The sequence below is a fragment of the Motacilla alba genome, chromosome 8 (assembly GCF_015832195.1).
Source record: "Motacilla alba alba isolate MOTALB_02 chromosome 8, Motacilla_alba_V1.0_pri, whole genome shotgun sequence".
Classification (NCBI taxonomy): domain Eukaryota; kingdom Metazoa; phylum Chordata; class Aves; order Passeriformes; family Motacillidae; genus Motacilla; species Motacilla alba.
The window spans coordinates 2,028,255-2,049,095 of NC_052023.1; the positions used below are offsets into that span (position 1 = coordinate 2,028,255).

At 45.5% G+C, this 20,841-nt stretch overlaps 1 protein-coding gene across 3 annotated transcripts; it reads left to right on the forward strand.

The window, feature by feature from the left end:
* LOC119703788 (integrin subunit beta 3 binding protein) lies at window positions 1-19,421 on the forward strand. Of its 3 annotated transcripts, none has more exons than XM_038144129.1 (9): window positions 1-65; window positions 3,902-3,944; window positions 6,648-6,786; window positions 9,001-9,073; window positions 9,809-9,887; window positions 10,611-10,704; window positions 11,798-11,857; window positions 18,032-18,155; window positions 18,578-19,421. In XM_038144129.1, the coding sequence occupies exons 1-8, from the start codon at window positions 61-63 to the stop codon at window positions 18,142-18,144; spliced, it is 606 nt and encodes a 201-aa protein (XP_038000057.1). In that variant the 5' UTR covers window positions 1-60; the 3' UTR covers window positions 18,145-18,155; window positions 18,578-19,421. The 3 variants fall into 3 exon arrangements, with proteins under 3 accessions (XP_038000057.1, XP_038000058.1, XP_038000059.1); XM_038144130.1 differs by having other exon boundaries at window positions 9,004-9,073; XM_038144131.1 differs by having other exon boundaries at window positions 9,007-9,073.
* The last annotated feature ends 1,420 nt before the right edge of the window (window positions 19,422-20,841 follow it).

Genomic DNA, 20,841 nt, shown 5'->3' on the forward strand with positions numbered 1-20,841 from the left:
CGGCGTTTGGCGGGCACACGGCGGGAGCCGCGCAGGGGAGGCGGCGGGAACGGCTCCGCGATGTCGTAGGTGTCTGGGGAGCGGGGCAGCGCTGCTCTCCCTCTCCGTCCGCTCTCTCTCCCCTTCCTCTTCTCCCTCCCTCCTCTTCTTCTTCCTCCTCCTCTCTCTCCCCCTGTTCTCTTCCCCCTCTCTGTGCTCTCTCCTCTCCCAGCGTCCCCTCACGGCAGCGGGTCGGTTCCCGCGGACTCCGCCGTGAGGGGAGCGCTTCTCCCGGCGGGCTGCGGCTCCCGAGCGCGTTCCGTGAGGGGAGCAGCGCCCTCAGAGCGGGCCCGGGAGGGAGGAGCGGCTGGCGACCGGCGGGATTTGTTTCCAGATTTGTTTTCCGCTGGAAACAGACCGGGCAATGCTGGCGGTGGTTCCTGGGGCGGGGCTGGCTGGGCGGTGCTGCCGCCGCGGGTGATCCTCTCTGGATTCTGCATTTCTGAGGGGTCGGGGGCCGCTCTGCTCAGCAACGTGACGAGGAGCAATGGCCTTAGACTAAAACACAACGAGTTCCACCTCCACATCAAGAAAAGTGTGCGCTGAGGGTGGCAGAGCTCTGGAGCAGCTGCCCAGGGAGGCCGTGGAGTTTCCCCCTCTGGAGACATTCACAGCCTGTGTCACCTGCTCCGGGTGACCCTGCCTTGACAAGGGGTTTGAACTGGATGAGCTCCAGAGATCCCTTCCAGTCCCGGTTATTCTAATTCTGTATCTCTGCACAGCGTGGATAACACCGTGGGGCTGTGTGGGAGAGGGGCAGGAAGAAGGATCACAAGGTGGTTCACCTTGGAAGGAACCACAGTGGGTCATCCCTTGCCCATGGCACAGGCTGGCATCCAGGCACTTCTGGAATATCCCCGGTGAGGGAGACTCCACATCTTCTCTGAACAATCTGGTCCAGTGCTCAGTCACTGCACAGGGAAAAAGTTCTTCCTCACATCCAGGTGGAACCTCATTTTCTGCCCATTGCGTCTTGTCCCGTTGCTGGGGAGAGCCTGGTCCATCCTCTGACCCCTCCCTCGACCACCACTAAAGGGATTGGCCAAAAAAAAGCAGGTTTTGATATGAATTTGTGAAAGTGTGGCTTCAACAGAGTTTGATGGCAAGGTTCACTATTGCTCGCCACACAGATGGAGCATACACAGGAAAATGGGATTAGAATCAATTTAGAATGATTTGTACAGAGACCAGGGGTGCAAAAGGGTCACGGGGACGAGGATATGGATACAAAAGATACAGATGCAAAAGAGTTTCGCAGCACTTAATCACTGACTGATTTAATATTTATAAAGTGATTCAACAGGATTTACTACAATTACAACAGTGACTAAATTATAGATTCACACACACTCAGGTGCAGAGAGGTGGGAAGGAATTGCAGGCCTGTGGAGATCAGGGCATGACACCCCCCGTGCCCATTTTCCATCAGGCTGTGTCTGTTCATTTTGTCTCCAATGGGAATAAACCCTGCTCATTTTTTCTCCTATATTTTGCAATTTATCAAGCAGTAAGTAATTAATCGAGTCATGTAAGTCTGGTGCTGCTCTTGTGTATCTCTGCTCATCATGGGCTTCTGGAGATCAATAAACAAAGTTCTTTAACCTGATAAATATTAGGCACGAAATAATATTGCACATTTGTACAGCTGGCTGTGAACATGTGCCATCATACTCTGCATGGTTAAGAAAATAAATTAAGCCTTGTCAGGCTAATTCAGGGGTAGGAAACTCAGGTTAAGTACTCTCACAAGTGCCCCATCTTTTTGTCTCCTTTTCTTGTTCTACTCTGACATTTGGTTCTGCACCACAGACAAAGTCAGCTATATAAAAAAAAAAAATATTCCAAACTAAAAGTGGTGCTCTTCTTGTTGTTTCCTAAAATACTCGAGGAATTCTGTCTGCATGTATTGTTTTTTCCCCCACATTCTTCTTCTGGAAGATCTGAGAGAGGACAGTTCAGCCAGCGGGGTTTTCACGTGAGGAGCTGGGATGAATTTGGTTTCAGGGGTCTGTGTGTGGAGTTGGAGCACGAATTTTAAATTATTTTGATTTAACTTCTCACCTTATGGCATTGAAAAGACAATCAGTAAAAACAAGCCCCCAGGCAAGCCAGGCTGTTGGGTGGCACCAGGCAAGGTTGATCTCCTAAAGCTAAAATCCTATTTTCCAATACAACATTCCAGCTCTTTCCAACGTTGAAGGGCTTGGAATGAGGCTCCATCTCTGCCCCCATAGTTCAGGGTGCTTGCAGAGAGAAATTTGGGCTGTGGGCTGCTCTGTTACTGTACACAATATTTTACAGACTTCAAAGAACGTGGTTTGATCAGCGCACAGCCTTCCCCCTAAGAAATGTTTATAACTTAGTGGGATTTTCATGTAGTTTCTCATTTATTTCATCCTAGAGCTGTGATCCTGATTTCCTTTGGCTTTCAGCTCCTTTTGACGCCTGCCATAAAAACTTCCATCAGAACCTGCCTCAGTGTAACATGCAAACACATTGGCCCCCAGAGCGCCCTTGCAGCGTGGGTGCATTAATAAATGGAATATTTCTCTGCTGCCACGAGCTGGAAGCTGTGATGGAGTCGGGATTCCTTGAGCTAGATGGGCTTCTCTTTAAAAAAGAAATACATTGTAAAGAATTCCATCAAACTGTTGCGGCTTTGGCTGCCCCTTGGCCAGGATTTCAGAGGCCTTTTTAATTTAAATGTTACCTGTTTACTTGGCTTTTTTTAAGACAGGATATTTCTTTTCCCCTTTTTGTAATAGAGATAGCTGTAAAACAGTTTTCCTGTAAGACCCTTGCCTGAGTTGCAGATCAAAGATATGTTTCCATTCTATTTTCCCAATCCTTTAATTTACAGTTTTGGAATAGCAGCATAAATTTGAAAAGGATATGTTTGGAATGAGGTCATCTAAATTCCTTACAAGGCAAAACATTCTTTTTCCAAGATGAAAACTGAACTAAGTTCTTGAAATATGATGTATATTCCAAACCTTGTTTAATTCAGTGTAATATATGTGTTTCTTGGGGACTGTTCTTACAAAGATTTTTTTTTTCTCATCGTTTTACATCGTGCTTTAAACTATTGTTAAGATTTAGGAACGTGCTTAAAAAGTTTCGGTTGTCTCTGGGAAAAATAGTCTTAATTTATGTTGACCTTTCTTTCCTTGGAGCATTTCGCCTGCATTCAATAAAATTTTGATGACTGCTCTTTAGCAGACAGCTGTACCATATAAAGAATTATAAATATTCAGCTTTCCTCTTCCAGTGTTGCCATTAACAGCTGGGCATCCAGTTCAGAGGAGCAGATTTTGCAGAGAGAGCTTGGCATGTTCCTGAATCAGGAGAGGGAAGAAGGGAAGCAAACAGTTTCTTATGGTTTGGGGACCTGTAAAGGCATAGAGCATCTGTTCCCCAGTTAAGTCATAAGCTGGTAGCACTGAATCATGTTAAGAGCTAAAATGATGGGAAAAACTACTTTTTTCACCTTGCCTGTACCTGTGTCTTAAATGTCTTAAACATTATTTCGACTAATGGCAAAATAATTCCAAGCCTCGCTCAGAAGGTATGTAAATGGAAATGCTTCCTTGTTTATAGCCTTGGAGAAAAGATAAATACTCAGCATGATTTCACTTCAGCGCCTGGGTTTTATCTCTGGTATAAAATGGAGAATCAGATTTTCTTAGGCAAACACTTTATCCTCCTAAACAAGCAACATTCGGGGAATGGATTTGCTTTGGATGCCATCAGAAATGAAACCAAAAAAAGGAAACTGTCTGTAGCATTATCAATTATAGACCTTACTAACAGAAATCTTTGTGCCTACGTGACCATAAAACCTGTCCATGTTTTTCTCTTGCAGGGTTAAGAGAGCATTAAATTTGGACATTGTTAAAAAAGATAATGTAAGTATTTTTTTGGTGTCTGGAGCCATCTGGGCTGTATAAATTTACATGTACATATATCTGTGTGCAAAAATAAATGTGGATATAAACAATCTATTTCATTTTAGCTGCCTTTATGTTGTTACAGATTGGATGTTGTCTGGGCAAATCTTAAAGCACAAAATTACTGCTGCAAATATTAGTATAAAATTGATTGTATTTCATTTGTCACAGAGCTGCCTGGCGTTAAGTAATGTACATCTGCATGAATCACTTGAAAAATGTGCATATTGTTATTGCCACCACTATTTACCCAAGAGCCGAATGAGTTCAGATCCTTGGTGAAACCATTTATTAGAAATTAGCTCCATTATCCTGGGAAGCAAACGTTCTGCCATGTAATTGTACATGTGGCAATATGGAATTATGATAATGCTGTAATCTGCCTATTAGAAACTGCAAAATTGAAATGAAAACATGCAAGGCATTTTCGTGTCAGGGCTGTAATTACCTCCCTCAGCTAATCTGGCATAATGAAACAATAAACTCCTAACGCTGCCATCAATTCCACCGCAGTTATCACAACCAAGATAAAATTGGACTGGTGCTGTTATTTGTTCTGAATGCAGCTCCAGCATCCTCCCAGCCACCCGCATGCCGTGACATATGTCACTTTATGACCTCCCACGGTGGCTCTTGCTGCAGCCAGCAGGAGCCGGGGAGGGTGGCAGGGTGCAAAGGAGGGAACATTTTGGAGAAGTGCAGAGAGAAAGAGCTGGTCAGCAAACGAGCTCCCGATAAATCTCCAAGCCTGGGTGGTTTTGAAAAGGTTTTTGTGTATGCAGCACATATTTGGAGGCCTCGGCGGTATTGAGCGAGGCAGAAATTGGGCACTTAAAAAAATTCTAGATACTTATTCTTTGAAAATTTCAACAGAGGTGGCAAAATACCGCAGTGGCACCAAAAAGAAATCATTAACAGTTCAATTAGCAGCTTAGTGTGCCATTACCCAACTTGTTCTGCTCAGAATGCAGCTGTGACTGTAAATTTGCAGCTGTTTCTTGGGCTGCAGTGACATTTTTATAGACAAGTGGTCCAGCTGAAATTCCATGGAAGTCCAGCTGAAATTCCATGGAATGCTTGTCCTGCCCTGAAGCATCCTTTCCCCTGAGTTAAAAAGAGTTACTGCCTGCTTACCTGCAGTCAGGTTGTGCAGCAGAGAGCTGAGGAAGAGCCCACCTGAAGGACAGAAACTTGTACTGGAGGCTCAGGGATGGGGCTTGACACTGATTTTTAGTTCACACCATGTCTCCAATAGATGCATGTCAAAGATTTGAATTAAATTACTTTATAGAAGGAAAGAAGGAACAGAAAGTAGTGAACTCATGGTTTGGGTGAAATACATGCTTAATCTTTGCTGTTTCTGTCATTCCTTCCCTGATTTTATCAAGAGTTCCTCATTCCATGGATCAAAATATTCATGAGCTAACCAGATCAGGAATGAGTCTTTTTAGATCTTTGGAATCTTAGCTTGGTATTGTTAAAAAATTGCATAACTGGAGTAAAATTCTTCTTTCTGGAGGAGAAAACTTACTGACAAATTAAAACTGTTCTTGTAAGTGCTGTGGGAATTTTGTTTAAAATAACCTCATCCATGTCCAGGAATGGGTGAGGTGACTGCTGTTCAAGCAGGAAAAACAGTCTGAAATGTTTGGAGATTCTCCCTGTTGAAAAGGAGATTTGATGACATGTCAGTCCCTAAATTGGCCTTGCTACTTCAATTAATATTTCATTTAAAGATTATTGGAATCATTTTTTAACCTGCTTGAATGTGGCAAGACAGAGTGAGGATTCCTATCAGGTGAAGTTTAAATGCTGCTAGACTGCAACAAGCGTATAAATGAGAGGTGTGAAATTATTTAAGGTATTTGAGACTAAAACAAGGCAGAGGCAAGTGGGCAGCATTAAAATCTGCTGGAAGTCCCACTACTGATGACCAGCAGTGGCACTTGGGGGTTGTGAAGTCAAGGTTTGGGTTGGTTTTTTAAACTTCTGTACATGGAATGTGCAGAGAATCCAAATTTCTCATCCTTGCAAGTCAGCATCCATGCTAGAGCCTGTCTCAGATAATGCCAGTTTGTATTCCAGCCCTGCAGGCTTGTTCTGCTGAAAACTTCTCTGCACAAATCCTGTAACATCATTAAATAATTCCTCTTACATCATTGGACATATTGAAACCCTGAACCACAGACAAAATTTTGGATTTAAGGAATTCACTTTGGATTTTTTTCAATTTTAAAAAAAAATTAAAAAATTATTTCTAATAACTTTTGATACAATTAAAATCTAAAAATATTTATGTCTTAAGAAGAAGAAAAATAATAACTTGGTTTGGCTGCTTTAAAAAAATCCCAAACATTGAGGTGATGGTGCCAGAATACCCAAATCCCTGGAAAACACATATTTTTTCTTTATGGAACCTGGGAGAGAAAGGGTTTGAAGGGATTTTTTTATTTTTTAGAGTCAAACTAATCTTATTGAGAAGAGGGAGTGATGGAGAAGCTTGATGAGCACAAATTCACCCCACCACAACATTCAATGTGGGCTTTCCATAATGGGAATGCATAAAACCAGGAATTGCTTGGGGGAAAGGGGAAAAAAAAAAATCAGAGAAGTTTTGTCAATACTCACCTGGATTTTTTTGGCTATTTTTCTCCATTTCAGGCACCTGATGCAACCCCCCTGAACGCCAAAAGGAGCAGCATGAACGTCTACTCCCCGACCACAGGCACGTGCCAGCTGAGCCTGTGCTCCTCTCCCAGCAGTGCCAGGGCACAGAACCCCAGCAGTGCCCCAGCAGAGGGTGAGCTGAGCGTTCCCTCTTCCTTACTGCAGCCCTTCCCTGCTTTTTCCTGCTTTTAGGGACTTCTCTCCCATCTGCTCTGTTTGATTGCTCTTTCCTCTCGAAGAATCTCTTCTGGAAAAGCCAAGGCTGGGATTTAAAGCTTGAATTTTTTTCAGTGTGAATCTTGGGGGTGTTTATAAAACAGCTGACTGAGGCAATTTTTAATTTATGTAACACTGAATGTCATCAGCTCTCAGAAAACACACCTTTGTAACATTATAATGACATTATTTCCAGTTCACTTTAGGATAAATGTTCACTTAGTTCCGCAGTCACAGCTTTTGACTCTGACTGCTCAAGAAGCAGATTTTCACTAGGCTGAGCTGCTTTTATGGCTCTATAAAAATATTGTGCTTGTGGCCTCTGTAAGTGTTGAGGAACCCTCAGGTCACTTGATGTAACTTTTTATTTTAAAAAGAATACAGAGGGACTTTTTGTCATCTTTCCCCACAGAGCTTTCATTTCCTTCCAGTACAACTCTGTAAAAGATGGTTAAGTAGTAATGATAATAATAATAATAATGATGATGATGCTAATAATAATAATAGCAATAATAATAATAATAATAATAATAGTAACAATAACCATCACTTCAACTGTTAGCAAATTCCTTGTTCGGTTATTTTAGTTATTAAAAAAAATCTGATTTTGAATTTGTCTGACTTTAATTTCCAGCCACTGGTTCTTGTTGGGTTACAGAATTTTTTATGCCCCAGAAGTCTTGGAATTTATGTACAGTAATTGAGGCCTCACCAACATTTATGAATTATGGTGGGTAAAAGTATTCTGAGCAAGGTGGAACAGCCACTGTTGGAAATTCATCTGGGTGCCTGCAGATTTTAGCTGTTGGTCCATGTCCTCTCCTGATGGATCTGCAGAAGTGGAGTTTCCCTCCAGGATTTTCTATTTTATCCTAATTCTTTATCCTGCTGCCAGTCTTTTTTTTTCCCTGTGTTCATATAGCTACAAGATGGTGGTGTATAATTTTTAAATCCCAGGTTCCAGGCTGTCCATTTAAACCCACAATTTCTGCTCTCCTTCTACAAACCCACGGTACTAGTCCTAAAGTATGACCTGTTTGATAATTGATGACTGATTGAAGTCCAAGTTCTATTGACTACTTAGATTTAAAATGAAATCTTTGAGGGTCTTAACTTTCAGCTGCTGTATTAAAGCTTAAACTTTTATAGCACTTTGTCATCCTGAAGTGTTTCTAAATGTTTTACAAAATATTAAAATTCAAAGTTAATTTATCCTTGAGTGCTGAGACTTGGATGTAATAATTTAGATCCAACAAGAAGAAATCAAAGTGTTTAATGCTGAGCGTGGTCTCTTTTTTTCAGTCTGCTGGCAGGAAGGGGATTTATTACAGTGAAATGTGGAAAGCTCCTCATTCCACAGGGTCTGTCTGGGATCTGCACATTTGTTAAGCCCATGGTAAATTCCAAATCTTTCACTTAAAGGTGAATTTACAAAATCCCCACGTTTTGTGATGCCTTCAACTTAAGCCACAATTAAATCATTTCTGATAGTCAGATGTGACTTTTTTATTGCTGGAGCAAGTATTGATGGACAAGCTGAAATTTTAATCTGGTTTTGTTCTGATCTGATTCCTGGGGAATGGATCAGTCATGTAAATTCGGAGTGTCTTTTGTGGTCAGAGGTCACATTTACCCTGCCCCATCCATCACATGCCAGACTGGATTATTATATTGTCAGCAGAGCACATTTGGAGCCTTTGGAAGCAATTCCCAGCATCTTTGTGGTTGTTTAGGAAATGGACTTGGGGCCAGGCAGTCTTTACTAGGGGAAATGGGAATTCCATAGCTCAGTCATTGCAGCATTTTCAGGATAATGCTCGATGTTAATCTGCAGTTTATAGGATAAAGAGCTCCTGGAAGAGCACAGTAAATATCTGCCAGGGTGATTCTAACTTCCAGCTGTTAATGCTGTAATCCCAAGGTTTCCAGAAACCGAGGAGAGGTCAAATTCCAGAAGTGTAAATTATAAATAATTTAGTGTGGTTCATTCCAAGTCCTGCTCTCCAAGTGAGCTTTGAGGGTTTTCCTCTTCTCAAAAGATCACTCGGCACTCAAGGTTCACACCAACTCCTTCTTCGGGTGCTTTAACACCCCACATCTGATTTTTATCTTTATTGTGTCTTTTTCCGAGGAGAAGGGAATGAGCAGAGCGATTCCAAGAGCGGATTATCCAGGAGAGGGCAGCCTCAAACAGAGCACGATGTGTAAGTGCACTCAGGTGGAAGTTTGTTATGGCCGTGACTGCATCTCTTTTTCACCACCAGGCAATACGTGTGACGTTTATTCACCTAAATATTATGTTTGAAGTCGTAGCTCTTCCTTTTCATTATTGCAGTTGAACTCACAATTTGTTTCCGGGGGTTTTTACCTCTGCTGGATGTTTTCCCACATCATTAGGCTGAAATTCCTTCAGTGCAGGATAGTGTCTTCCAAGTGATGGAGCTGACAGATTGTTTGGATGACATTTAAACGGTGGAAAATAAAATATTAACATTATCCTGGTGTAAAACTGTTAATTGATTAATTGGGGGGGTGGGTTTTGTAATTCAGTGAATCCCTTGGTCAACACATCCAGCCTCATCTCTTAGTGACAGGAACCCGGGATTACAGGACAATTGGAGTAATTAGAGGCCTCATTGATATGGAAATGTTTGCATTCAATAATTCAGAATGTTTTTAAAAGGTTTGCAGGAGACCAGCAGTGACATTCAAATAAAAACATGTCTAAACCAACACCTACACTTAATATTCATGTGAACTTCCATACACTTAATTTTACAGATGGAAAATCCATTGTCCAGTACTCTGATATAAATCCTCACAGCTGAACTGGATCCATCCCCATTCCAATGAGAAAAAACTCCGGGAAACATTGCAAACATGGATTTTCAGTGAGTGGGAACGTGGATAATTAGAATTGTTTCACCTTTTTTACACAGGTTCCTGCAACTGCACTCCCAAGTGAGAAATTCCTTGCCCAGAATTCTGAAACTAAGAGAAAATCTGACAAGCCTGAAGGTCTGGTTACACTGATTTGTCTTTTACACTACTTCTAATACAGGATTTGAAAGCAAAATTAGGATTTTATACACAACACTTGACTTTGAAGGGCTAGGGAAACAAATAAAAGACTGGAAACCAGGCAAGTTGGACTTGGAAATCCAGAGAATGCAAAAAAACTCAAAAACTTACTGGATTTTTTAAACTAGAAGAGTTTCTTTTCCATGTCCTCAGTTTTTAGTTTGTACACAAATGGAGCCAATATGAAGTAGTTCTCCATTATTATTTAAACTCGAAATATGTATTTACTGCATAGATTTTTATGTCTTTGAAGATTAAAGATCCTATTGTGTTGAAGTGATTGTGCCATTTAATTTACCACTGAAGTATCCTTATTTAATAGTCCAATACATGTTAAAAATGCAAATCACTGCTCTCTTTTTTCCCCATTTTGTTTCCTGACTAAATTTAGCACAAGGTTCATTGCTGTACATCAATAGCTGAGAAATAATTCAGTGTATTCAGAGGACTGTGTTGATTTATTTCATGTGAACAAGGTTTTATTTAAAAAGTAAACCCCAAACAATGATACTAACTGAAAATATTTTAATCGCAATATTTATTTAGAAAAGGACGAATTTCGAGCTTATGAACAATTTCCAAATTGGTTTTGGTATGTTGTAGATATGGAGTAGGTATTGGGAATGGGGTTTAACGACGGTTTTAATTGTTGTTTTCCAGGCTTTGGAGGGCAGTAGAGAGCTGGAAAATATCCTCGGAGTCTCCCACTCGTCCTGTGTCCTGAGCGCTGAACTGCAGAAAACGCGAGCGCTGGGTGAGGAGGGGGTTCGGCACATTGATTTATCCCTTGGAACATTGACCAGGGCTCGCTCCAGACGCTCCCTTTGGTACTCCCCAGCACTCAGGAAAAACGCGCTTACAGTGTCCCGGTGCATCCAGCAGGGACATAAAAGCCAGGCACGCTGGGGAGGGGAGCCCTGGAAAAGCAACACCTTTTCTTATGGAAACGGTCGGTAAATAGTTAGATACTTAGTGGGTGCTTGGGTGGGGATTAGGCTGAACGTTTGCGCTTGCATTGCTTGGCCTTTCTTCTCCCCTTCCGAGGAAGTTGGTTTGTTTGTTTGTTTGCCTGTCAGCGGGATTAGGCTGAATATAAATTCCCAGGCTTTAAAAATCGCTATTCATGTGTCTTGAAATGATGGACATTCCAGATGCTTGCTGTGTTGGGATAAGGGCACTTCACAGCTGCCACATCTGAAACGCCTTTCCAAAGGAGCCCAGAAAGCAAACCTGGAGAGCCTGGACCGCTGCTTTTTGCAGCTGGGAACAGGTGGACAGTAAAGGCACAGGTAGCAGAGAAAATTCCTTCCCAACCAGTGGAATTGCTTCACAGGCTGGTGTTTCAATTACCATTTCTTCCCTGACTTGTATTCCAAAGCTCATTCCATTTTCCTTCTGCGTGGGCATGCTCTGCTCTGTTCCCACTGCAGTGCCAGATCCTTCCTGAGCCACGATGGAGTTACCTGGGCACGGTCTGGGTTTCCATCGGGGTGGGACAGACAGACAGCCGGCCCAAAGGACGGCTCAGACCTCTTATTGCCACTCCTGTGTCCACTCTTTCCCTCAGCTCCTTGGGAAAGAAGCATCTTTCCCCCGTCTCTGAATTAGGAACCCTGGCAGCGCTAGAAGGAAAAAAATTGGAACAGAATGTAGGATGAGGCTGGGAAGCAAAACTTGTCAGAATCCCTGAATTTTGAAAATTCTTGTTCAATTTTTGAGCACGGTTACATAGGCAAGAGGGTTTTTTTCCTCGAAATGCTTTGAAAGTGAAGGAGGCAGCAGAGGTATTATTTTCTTTGAAAGCTCTGGGGCAACATTTGTTGATTTTGGATTTATTTCTTCACTAGTGAGTCAAGCAGAAAAACTGCAGCTGTTGAAAGCAAACCATGGAAAAGTCCCTGCCCGAGGTAAGAAACTCTTCATAACTCCTGTGTAACAGATGTTTTGATTCCTTTTGCTTGATTTCTTTTCAGTCCTTTTCACTTGCAGTAAGTTGGGTAACCTTTAGGATATGAAAACAATGATAATCAAATGTGTTTCTTCTGAATGGTCTGCACATGTAAATGGAATATTTGCTGCTGTTGTCATCGTGTTGGGTATTTTCCCCTGAGAATGTGCAGGGGAAGGAATCATTCATGGCCTTGCACTTGTGGCGTGGTCCAGAAGGTTTTCCATACTTTTTGTATATCCAAATTATCCCTGTTCCTCCTCATCCTCCTCCCTCCCACCGTGCTTTCAGCGTCACAATCTTGCAGCAAAACCTTTTTCACTTTGTGTATTTTGTGGGGTATTTCACCCACTCCAGGGGGCTGTGAAATCCCAGCTCTGGGGTTTCTTCATAACCCGTGCTGTGAAAATATTTGAAGCTGGTGCTGCTGCAGCCCCAGCTGCTTTAGTGTCTTGGCAGGAGGCAAGGAGACACTCACGGGACAGTTTAATTCCCTCACACTCAGTAAAATCAACAGCCACCCCCAGGGATATGCTGGTATTTCTGTTATCTTCACATTTTCTGTCTGAGAGCAGAGCAAGCCCAAAGCCAGGAGCAGCGGCGGCATCTCTGCTGTGGGGAATTCTCTTAAAGGACAGAAAATTGATCAAGCTTAGATTTGCTGGGCTGCAGCAGATTAGCTGCAAATGAAAAGGAGTGACAGCACTTGGGAGGGAATCGGGCTGATCCGTGCAGGTGCTGATTTACAGCTCCCTGTGTCCTGCTGCAGCTCCTGCCTGGCAGGCTGGGAATGCTGGGAGCAGCCCCTGCTTCCTTTGTGCTCCGCTCCTTTCTGCTCTCCACACACTGCTGGGGTTCAGCTCTGCTCCAGAAAGCAGCCCCCAGCCCCGAACACACAGCCAGGCTGCTTAGGTGAGAGACGCTTCGTGAAGGTGGGGTGGAAAAGAGAATTCTGAGTTTCAGCTGAGCGATTTGGACAAAGTTCCAACGTCAGTTTTGCTTTCACAAAGAATAAATTCAGTTTTGCAGTCTTGAAAATGCAGTAGCGGGAGAGGCGGAGGAGTCTGTGATCAAAGAGAAGCATCTGTAGATGTTTTTCTTTGCCTTTTAGTTTCAGATGTGGATTTTTCATAATTATTTTTAATTAGCTATGGCAAGGCTTAAAACTTATGACTGTTCTGTGGCTTGGTCCAGATGGAATGTCACATTATCATCACATGGTGAGGCATGAAATTTATTTACTTTACATAAACGACTTCCTCTTAAAACAACTTCACAGAAAACATTCCTGCCTCAATGGGCAGCCTTGTGCAGAGCTCAGTTTATCATTTTGGGTGACCAGCATGGAAAAAGGGCATCATTGTCTGCCCATGACTTGAATTTACAGTAAACAAAATGTTTTTGCATAAAAAGTAAGCAAATTGTAAAACAACTGCCAAGAGATGAATCGAGGCAGTGTCTGGGAGTCCCACATGTGCTGAGAGTGGATGTGCAGGTTGGGATGTGCACGTTTAAAGGAAGATTTCATGGTTTTGGAGATTCCAGGAGTGAAGGTCCTAAAAGGGAAAGCTGCTGCAGCTGGCTGTTACGAAGGACAGGGGCACTTTGCTTCCCCAAAACCTGACACAAAGCATGGCTGCTGCCCGTGAGAGTGCTCCAGAGATCAAATACTGGCCGTGCTGAGGAAAACTCTGTCCAGGCTGCGATGAAATGAAAAACACTTCCTTTGCTGTGGGGCTGTTCATCCTGCCGAGCCCAGGGGCAAATCTGATCCTCTCTGAGTTCTGAGCATTCCCAGCTTTCATGCTGGGGTGAATCCCAGGGGCTGAGGTTTGTGCTCTTGGGACAGTCGTGGTGGCTTTCCAGGAGACTGGATCAGGGCTAGCTGCATGGAATTTATTCCATGCCTCTTGAAATCACTGATGAAAGCAAAGCTGAGAAATCAGGGACCAAAACTCTGGAGTTTCCACCTGCCAGTCCAGTTTTGAAAACTGCATTTATTTTAAAACATAAACCCCATTTCACAACCACTGCAAAATATAAACACATCCTTAATAATCAGAGCTCCTCCTTGAACCAGGTAAAAAGGCAGGAATACAGAATCCCACCATTTATCCCACTTTGTGTCAGTTGGAGTGCAGAATTTGGGTGTCCTAAGACTAAACCACTTGGCTCTGGTGGTTGCTGGGGGTTTGTTTTCACATCATTCTCAAATCAAGTTAACAGATTTGTTGACCTTTAGATGTACTTGGGTGTCTGCCCCACCTTTCCTTCCTCCTCCTTGGAGATCTTCTGAGGAAAAGGGAAATACAGCAGTGGATTTTTCCAACTGTAAAACCCTATCCTAAAAGCCACATCTATTTTCCTCAGCCCAGCTTTGTATTTACTTACAGGGAAGAAATGCCATTATCCCTTTGCAGGGACAAGTGAGTCTGGGAACTGGCTGAGCAAAAATTGTGCCACTGGAGGGATCTGGCTTCATTCCTCTGCCCTTCCCTGTGGAACAGCATCCCTGTTAGTGCTCCTGGGGCTCTGCTGCCTCTCACCCGGGCAGGGCTGATCTCAGCTCCTCGCTCAGCGGCCGCTGCCCCGGGGCTGTGCTTTGCCCAGTTTGTGTCTCGGCAGTGAAAAGCTGTTGTCGCTCAGGCTGCATTTGAATTCAGGTCTCCTCCTTCGGTGGGTTCGAGTTTGTGCCCGTGGGAGTCCCTCCCAGAGGAGGAGAGGGAACAGATCCCACTCAGCCCAGTCCCCCAGGCTGCATTTCCCAGCACAGGTGAGGAATCCTGTCCAGGGCCAGCCCCGGGGCTGGGGGAGCTCCCCCCTGCTCCTTCCCAGCAGGATTTGGGGCTGTGGGGCTGTACCCACCCCTGAATTCTCCAAACGGGCCGGGACTGGAGGAGTCTGGCGCGTGGGCCCAGCAGCACGAGGAGTTTTGGGATGGAAGGAAGGAGAGGGGGCAGCCCCAGGGCTCTGCAGTGATGGAGCACCCCGGGCTATGCAGATGAAATATTAAGCCATTAACGGCAGTGGCAGATACAGAAATGCACGTGAGACGTATGACTGGAGGCCCCAGACAAGAACACAGAGAACTGTCAACCTGCATTTTAGATTTAGGTGTCAGCCCCATTTATTCACAGATTTCCCCCTTGTTTTTACACTCTATTTTCCTACGTGCCTTTTTAGAGATGCAACAGCTATGAATTTTTAATTCTGGTGGATCTAGTTTAGAGTATTAAGCTTAATGAAAAATTCAGAAGAATTGTAGTTCTTCCAACATGTAGCAACTCCTACATGAGAATAAATACTGCTTTCTCCCATGAATGTAATTATTTTAAATAAAAAAGAAAAGAAACATTAGTTTGGACTCACTTAGTAGCAATTATATGTTTAAGAGGTGTAAATAACTTGCTATCCAGACATTACAAATATCCAGGTGCTCTGTATGTGCTGATGACAACAAAATTGAAAAGAAAGACTGTAATAATTCTGACTGGTTTTCTCTGCAGAAGATATTGATTATTTGTGTGTGGTGAGAGATTTGGAAAATTCAATTAAAGGAGTTGTGCAAAGGTTTCATAAATTTCCCCGGTACAGCGTGTACACAGACATTGCTGCGTATTAAATCAATGCAGCACTTCACAATATATTTTCTTTGAAACATAAAAATAAATAACATTTAAACAGTTCTGCTTACTACAGAAACAAATTTTATTTTCTGTGAAGCATTTAGTCATGTGCTATCACTGACTCATACACATTTGCCAGCTGTAACAAATTTTATAGACGTTTTCTCCAGAGACATAGCTCATATACTATGAATTTTTAAATGAGCAAATGGTGAAGAAGGGATGTCAGCAATATAAAAATTGATCAGTTAAAAGATAAAAGCATAAGTAAAGAGATTTGTATGGTAGTCTTAATAGGTTTTATTAAATAAAAATACTATAAAAAGACAGTAATGAATAGACTGAAGGTTTTAACTGTGGTTGAGGTGGAGAAAAATTATTCTGGCACATTTAGTAGAAGATTGGTTTTATATCACCCGACAGGTGAACATTTTTTTCCTCTCTGCTTTTTAGATCTGTAAATGTTTTAGAGCAGTCAAAGTTGGGAGAGGATGGTGGGGGAACTGGGAGGGGAAAGGAAACTTGGGAAGATTGAGCCCTTTTAGTGCCTGTGTGGTGCAAGGGCAGGGGGGCTCTGCCAGCCCTCCGGAGCAGGTCTGGGGGACTCCAGCCACCTCTGACCCTGGGAACCCTAAAACTGGAGCTGAGGAGAGGAACAGGCTGGGCTGCAGCAGCCACCCCTGCTGGTCCCTGCCCTGAGCCCTGGCCAGCTGCTCTGTTCACTGCCATCCCCACCCAGGAATTCCTGAATGCTCTCTTTGGTTTGATGGAGCTGAACTTCCTCAGGAGCTCTGCATGGAACATCCTGACAGAGAGAAGGGTGCTGGGGTTGTTAAGAACAGCTCACTCAGAGGCTGGGCTGGATGGGATATTGGGAACTAGGAATTGTTCCTGGCAGGGTGGGCAGGGGCTGGGCTGGGATTCCCAGAGCAGCTGGGGCTGCCCCTGGATCCCTGGCAGTGCCCAAGGCCAGGCTGGAGCAGCCTGGGACAGTGGCAGGTGTCCCTGCTGTGGCAGGGGTGGCACTGAGTGGGGTTTACAGTCCCTTCCAACCCAAACCATTCCAGCACTCATTGTTTGGAAAACAAAGCCGGGTCCGTGGTGTTTTTTGTGAATCTGGGCAGCGTGTGTTTTTCAGGAGAGCTCAGAGCACTGGCCAGAGCTCAGCATGGTGGTCGTGGCGTGTCTGGGCTCTTCACTCAGCACACAGTGCAGTGCTGCAGCCCGTGGTTAAAGGGCTGTCCTGTCCTTTATGGAATCGCGTTCAGCACAAGTGAACCAGCTTGTAGCTGACCCTTCTTCCTCTTACTTGCCATACAAGGCTGGACAGCTTCCTGTTGTGAGCAGTTGTAGGGTTTTGGTTGATAATTTGTGTAAACAAATTAGGTTTGCTAGGAATAAAGCTAGAAGGTGGTACCTGAGGCCAAGCTGGATTGGATTCCTTTTTCTGGAGTAACCTTGTGAGTCCTGGCTTAGGACAGAGCCTGGGCTTGCTCTGGCTCAGCTCCGGGGGAGGCTGTCCAGCCCGGGGGCAGGTGCTGCTGTGGAGTCACCCCCTGGCAGTGTGAGATCCCCCTGGAATCACAGTGTGCCAGCTGGGGAGAGCTGAGGAGGCCCTGCCCCAGCAGCCCCGTGGCCGAGGGCTTTGGTGCCCTCCCCAGCTGGGTTCCCGTGCAGCTGAGAGGCTGGAGCTGCTGGGAATCCCCTCTGCGTGCTCAGTATCATCCCGAATTCTCCCTTACCCTGCAAACACCCAGAGCCAGCAGCCCTGGGGGTGCTGCAGCAGAGCTGCTCGTCTGCTGCGGGGACATTTGGCAGCCCTGGCACTCACAGGCACCTGCTCCCAGAGCCTCCCCACATGTTCTCATTCCCTGAGTTCCTTTCTGCCCTTGCACTCTTTTCCTGTGCTTGTCCCAGCCACCTGCTCACCCTCACCCGGCCCAGCCCCGCCCGGCCACGGCCTCAGGTGTGGGTGATCCAGGGGTGGCTCTGGGTGACTCTGGGTGATCCAGGGATGGCTCTGGGTGACTCTGGGATGGCTCTGGGTGTTCCAGGGGTGGCTCTGGGATGGCTCTGGGGTGGCTCTGGGTGTTCCAGGGGTGGCTCTGGGATGGCTCTGGGTGTTCCAGGGGTGGGAGTTCCTCTGCTGCAATCCCTGATTGGGCTCTGCTGGCACAGCCCTTGGGAATTCTTATTTATTCTTTTATTATTGATAGCAAAAGGCAGCACCAACTTCTCATCCTGGTGGCACATTCAGTTCTGCTTGGCCATCACTGCCATGGATGTTCCATGGATGTTCCATCACTGTGACGGAACACAGGTGCAGCCACTCACCAGGACAAGCTCTGAAATCCCTGCTGAGACACCGTGTGTGAAGGAAAAGGGGCGCTGGGTTCTTTAACCACCACAGCAGCTTAACTCGTGTGTCAGGCAGGATTTGCACAAATTCTCTCATCACACCGCTGTTGTCTATCACGTACTATGTTTGTGTGTTTCCTTGTTCACAGAGCACATCCTGGCTGCCGGGAGTGCTGAATTCTTCACCTCATTCCTGGACAGAAGGAAGGAGCCCCTGGGCCTGCTCCCAGCCTCGCCCAGCACCAGGGCACAGCCAGAGTGACCAGGACCGAGGTACTTCTTGTAAACCACGTGCAGAGAGCTCTGGGATGTCCTGCAGGCTGCCCTGGGGGGATCAGGTGTTCTCTGCCCGGGGGATTTGTTCCTGGTTTGTTGAGCACCATGACAAGGAATCTCTAGAAGCTCTGCTCCCCCACTGAAATATTCTGTGCTGTTTCTCAACTTGTTGCTGCTTTGGCTACTCGTCCTTGTTGTGGCATTTCTCCTCACCAGTTTGTTCCTCCTTTGGTTACTTGTCCTTGTTCCTTAAAAGATCCCAAATGTCCCTGCGGCTCTGGGCAGAGGGGCTGGTGCCCTGCCCGGGGCTCTGTGTGTGTTTCACTCTACATCCCACCCATAACTCCAAACAGATCCCATGCACCAGGATGCTGCTGTCTAATTGCTATTTATTTTAGTCATTCCTCATCTCCCCACAGGCATTATGTGAAAAATGCATTCCGCATCAACCCAAACTTCTCCATCTGCTGGACTGGACTTAAAAGGAGCGAAGAACTGAGTGTAAACCAATCTCCCCAGCAAATCCCAGCTGGGGAGCGCTCGCTGCGCCAGGCAGGTGCACGTCCAGATAACATTTCTGGCATCTATTTCAACTTAACAATGTGCACAACCAGATAATCTCAATGGCAATAATCCCCCGGGGCTGCGCAGCCCTTGCCGTGGGGCTGGTGCTGTGCGGTCCGTGGGCTCTGCAGTGCCAGCAGTTCATTATTCCCACCCTGGATGTGTTTTAGTTGTTTGCAAACGCTTTCCCTGCTGGTGCTGCCGTGGCTGGGACAGATCTGTCACCCGCGTGAGGGTTCCTCCAAAGTCAACCCCAGCCCCGGGGTAAAAAGGCCTCAGCTTCCAACCCAGCATTGACACAGGGCTCTGGGAACGTTTGCTTTTAGGTCGACGTTTGAGTTTAGCTTTGGCATTTAATGCTGTAGGAGCAGAGCTGTTTTATATAAACCAACCTTTTTTACACCTGCTTTTCTCTTTCCTCCTCCTCAGCCTCACCCCTCCAGCCAAGTGAATCCCCTGCCTCTCAAATCCTTGCAAATAGGCTGAAAAAGGGCAGAAAACTATTTATTCTTATTAAAGTCCAGCATAACCAACACTTGAATGTCCTTTCTACCACTGCAAAGTCCCATCCTCAAATAAACTGATTTTTACAACTAAAGTTCTGAGCACCAGTGTGATAAAGGTGTTCAGGGTGTGGCTGAGCACGCACACGCTCAAGCTTTGGGAGTTTTCAATTAATAAAAATGATTTTGCACTTCAGTGCCTGTGCAGCCTGACTGGGAAGAAGGTTGGGCAGCGTTTGAGGGAGCTGTGGCAGCTGCTGTCATTTCCCCCGGTCTGCCAGGCTTTCGGCTGGGGCTGGTTGGGTGTGAGGTGCCCCAGCCCTGGCTCTGCAGGATGAGGGTCCCTGAGGCAGCCAGAGTGTCTGCAGCCTCTGGAGCTGGAAATGAAACAATTATTGATCTGAGAAGAGCCTGGAACCAGCTGTGCTGGTCTGGATCGAGCTCTTCTGGGCAGCCCTGCAAGAACAGCGTCAAACTCGTTCAGGAGCCCACAGCCAAGGTGCTGATGGCCAGCAGCGAGGCACAGCAGAGCTCCCCGTGGCAGATATTCAACCGGGCATTTTCGGGGAGATGGGAGCTGCAGCGAGCTCCTGCTGCTCGGCCCCTGCTGCACAGCCCGGCCTTTGAGCGCTGTGACCTCCTGCTGTACCAGGCTCTTGCCTCCGAAGCAGCTGGGGCTGTTAAGAACCATTTCCAGTTCCACACAAGGTGGATCGGGTGACTCTCACTTTATCACCCCCCGAGGCCACCTCAAGGACAAAGGAAAGGGATACACCCAAAACTAATGTTTGGGTACGGGGAAGGACGGGCCTGGGCGCTGCTGGGGCTAATGAGAGCCTGGAGGGGCTGATGGGACCCTGGGCTCCCTCTGCTTCCATCCCCCTTCATTCTCCTGTCCCGCGGTCCAGCCCTTCCTCAGGCAAACACGGTGGCTTTGGGATTTCACAGCCTCTGGAGACAAAGATCCCCATTTTGCGTTCCTTTTTTGTCCCCTCAGTGCCACTCAGCCCACACTTGCAGAAAGGCCGTGCTGTGGGCAGAGCTCTTGCATGCCACAGTTGAGAGTCAGACCCGCAGAAAATTCTAAATCCTTGTGAAAATATGAAGTTTTGTTGTTTTATAAGGAACTGTTACAGTGTAGGGAAACTGAACCAATGCCCTTCTAGGTCCTACTCCAGAGCCCCTTTTCCATCTCTCTGGGCTGCCAGGGGGGCAGTGTTGCCTGGGGGTGTTTTTTCCACAACAAATAAGCCTGGAAAAAAGCGCACAAATACACTGAGCTGTGGGACTGCAGTGGCAGGGCTCAGAACGGGCCCAGCTGGAAGGTCCCTGAACAGCTGATTCACACACGGAGGCTGAGGGCAGTGACAGCCTGGAATGTGACAGGGGAAGCCTTTACACGAGGGGGGGCTTCTTTTACATTATATATAGATACAGGAAAAAAGGGCAGACTGACTCCTAATTAAACTATACAACCCTAAATTGCTTTATGATTTATTCTCTTCCTCCATGCTTTGTTATGTTTATAATTACTCAATCAATTTGTATTTTCTGAATTATTGGCTTTGGAGGCTGAGCTGTGCCCGGGGAGAAATCGCAGAGTTGAGTTCAGTTTA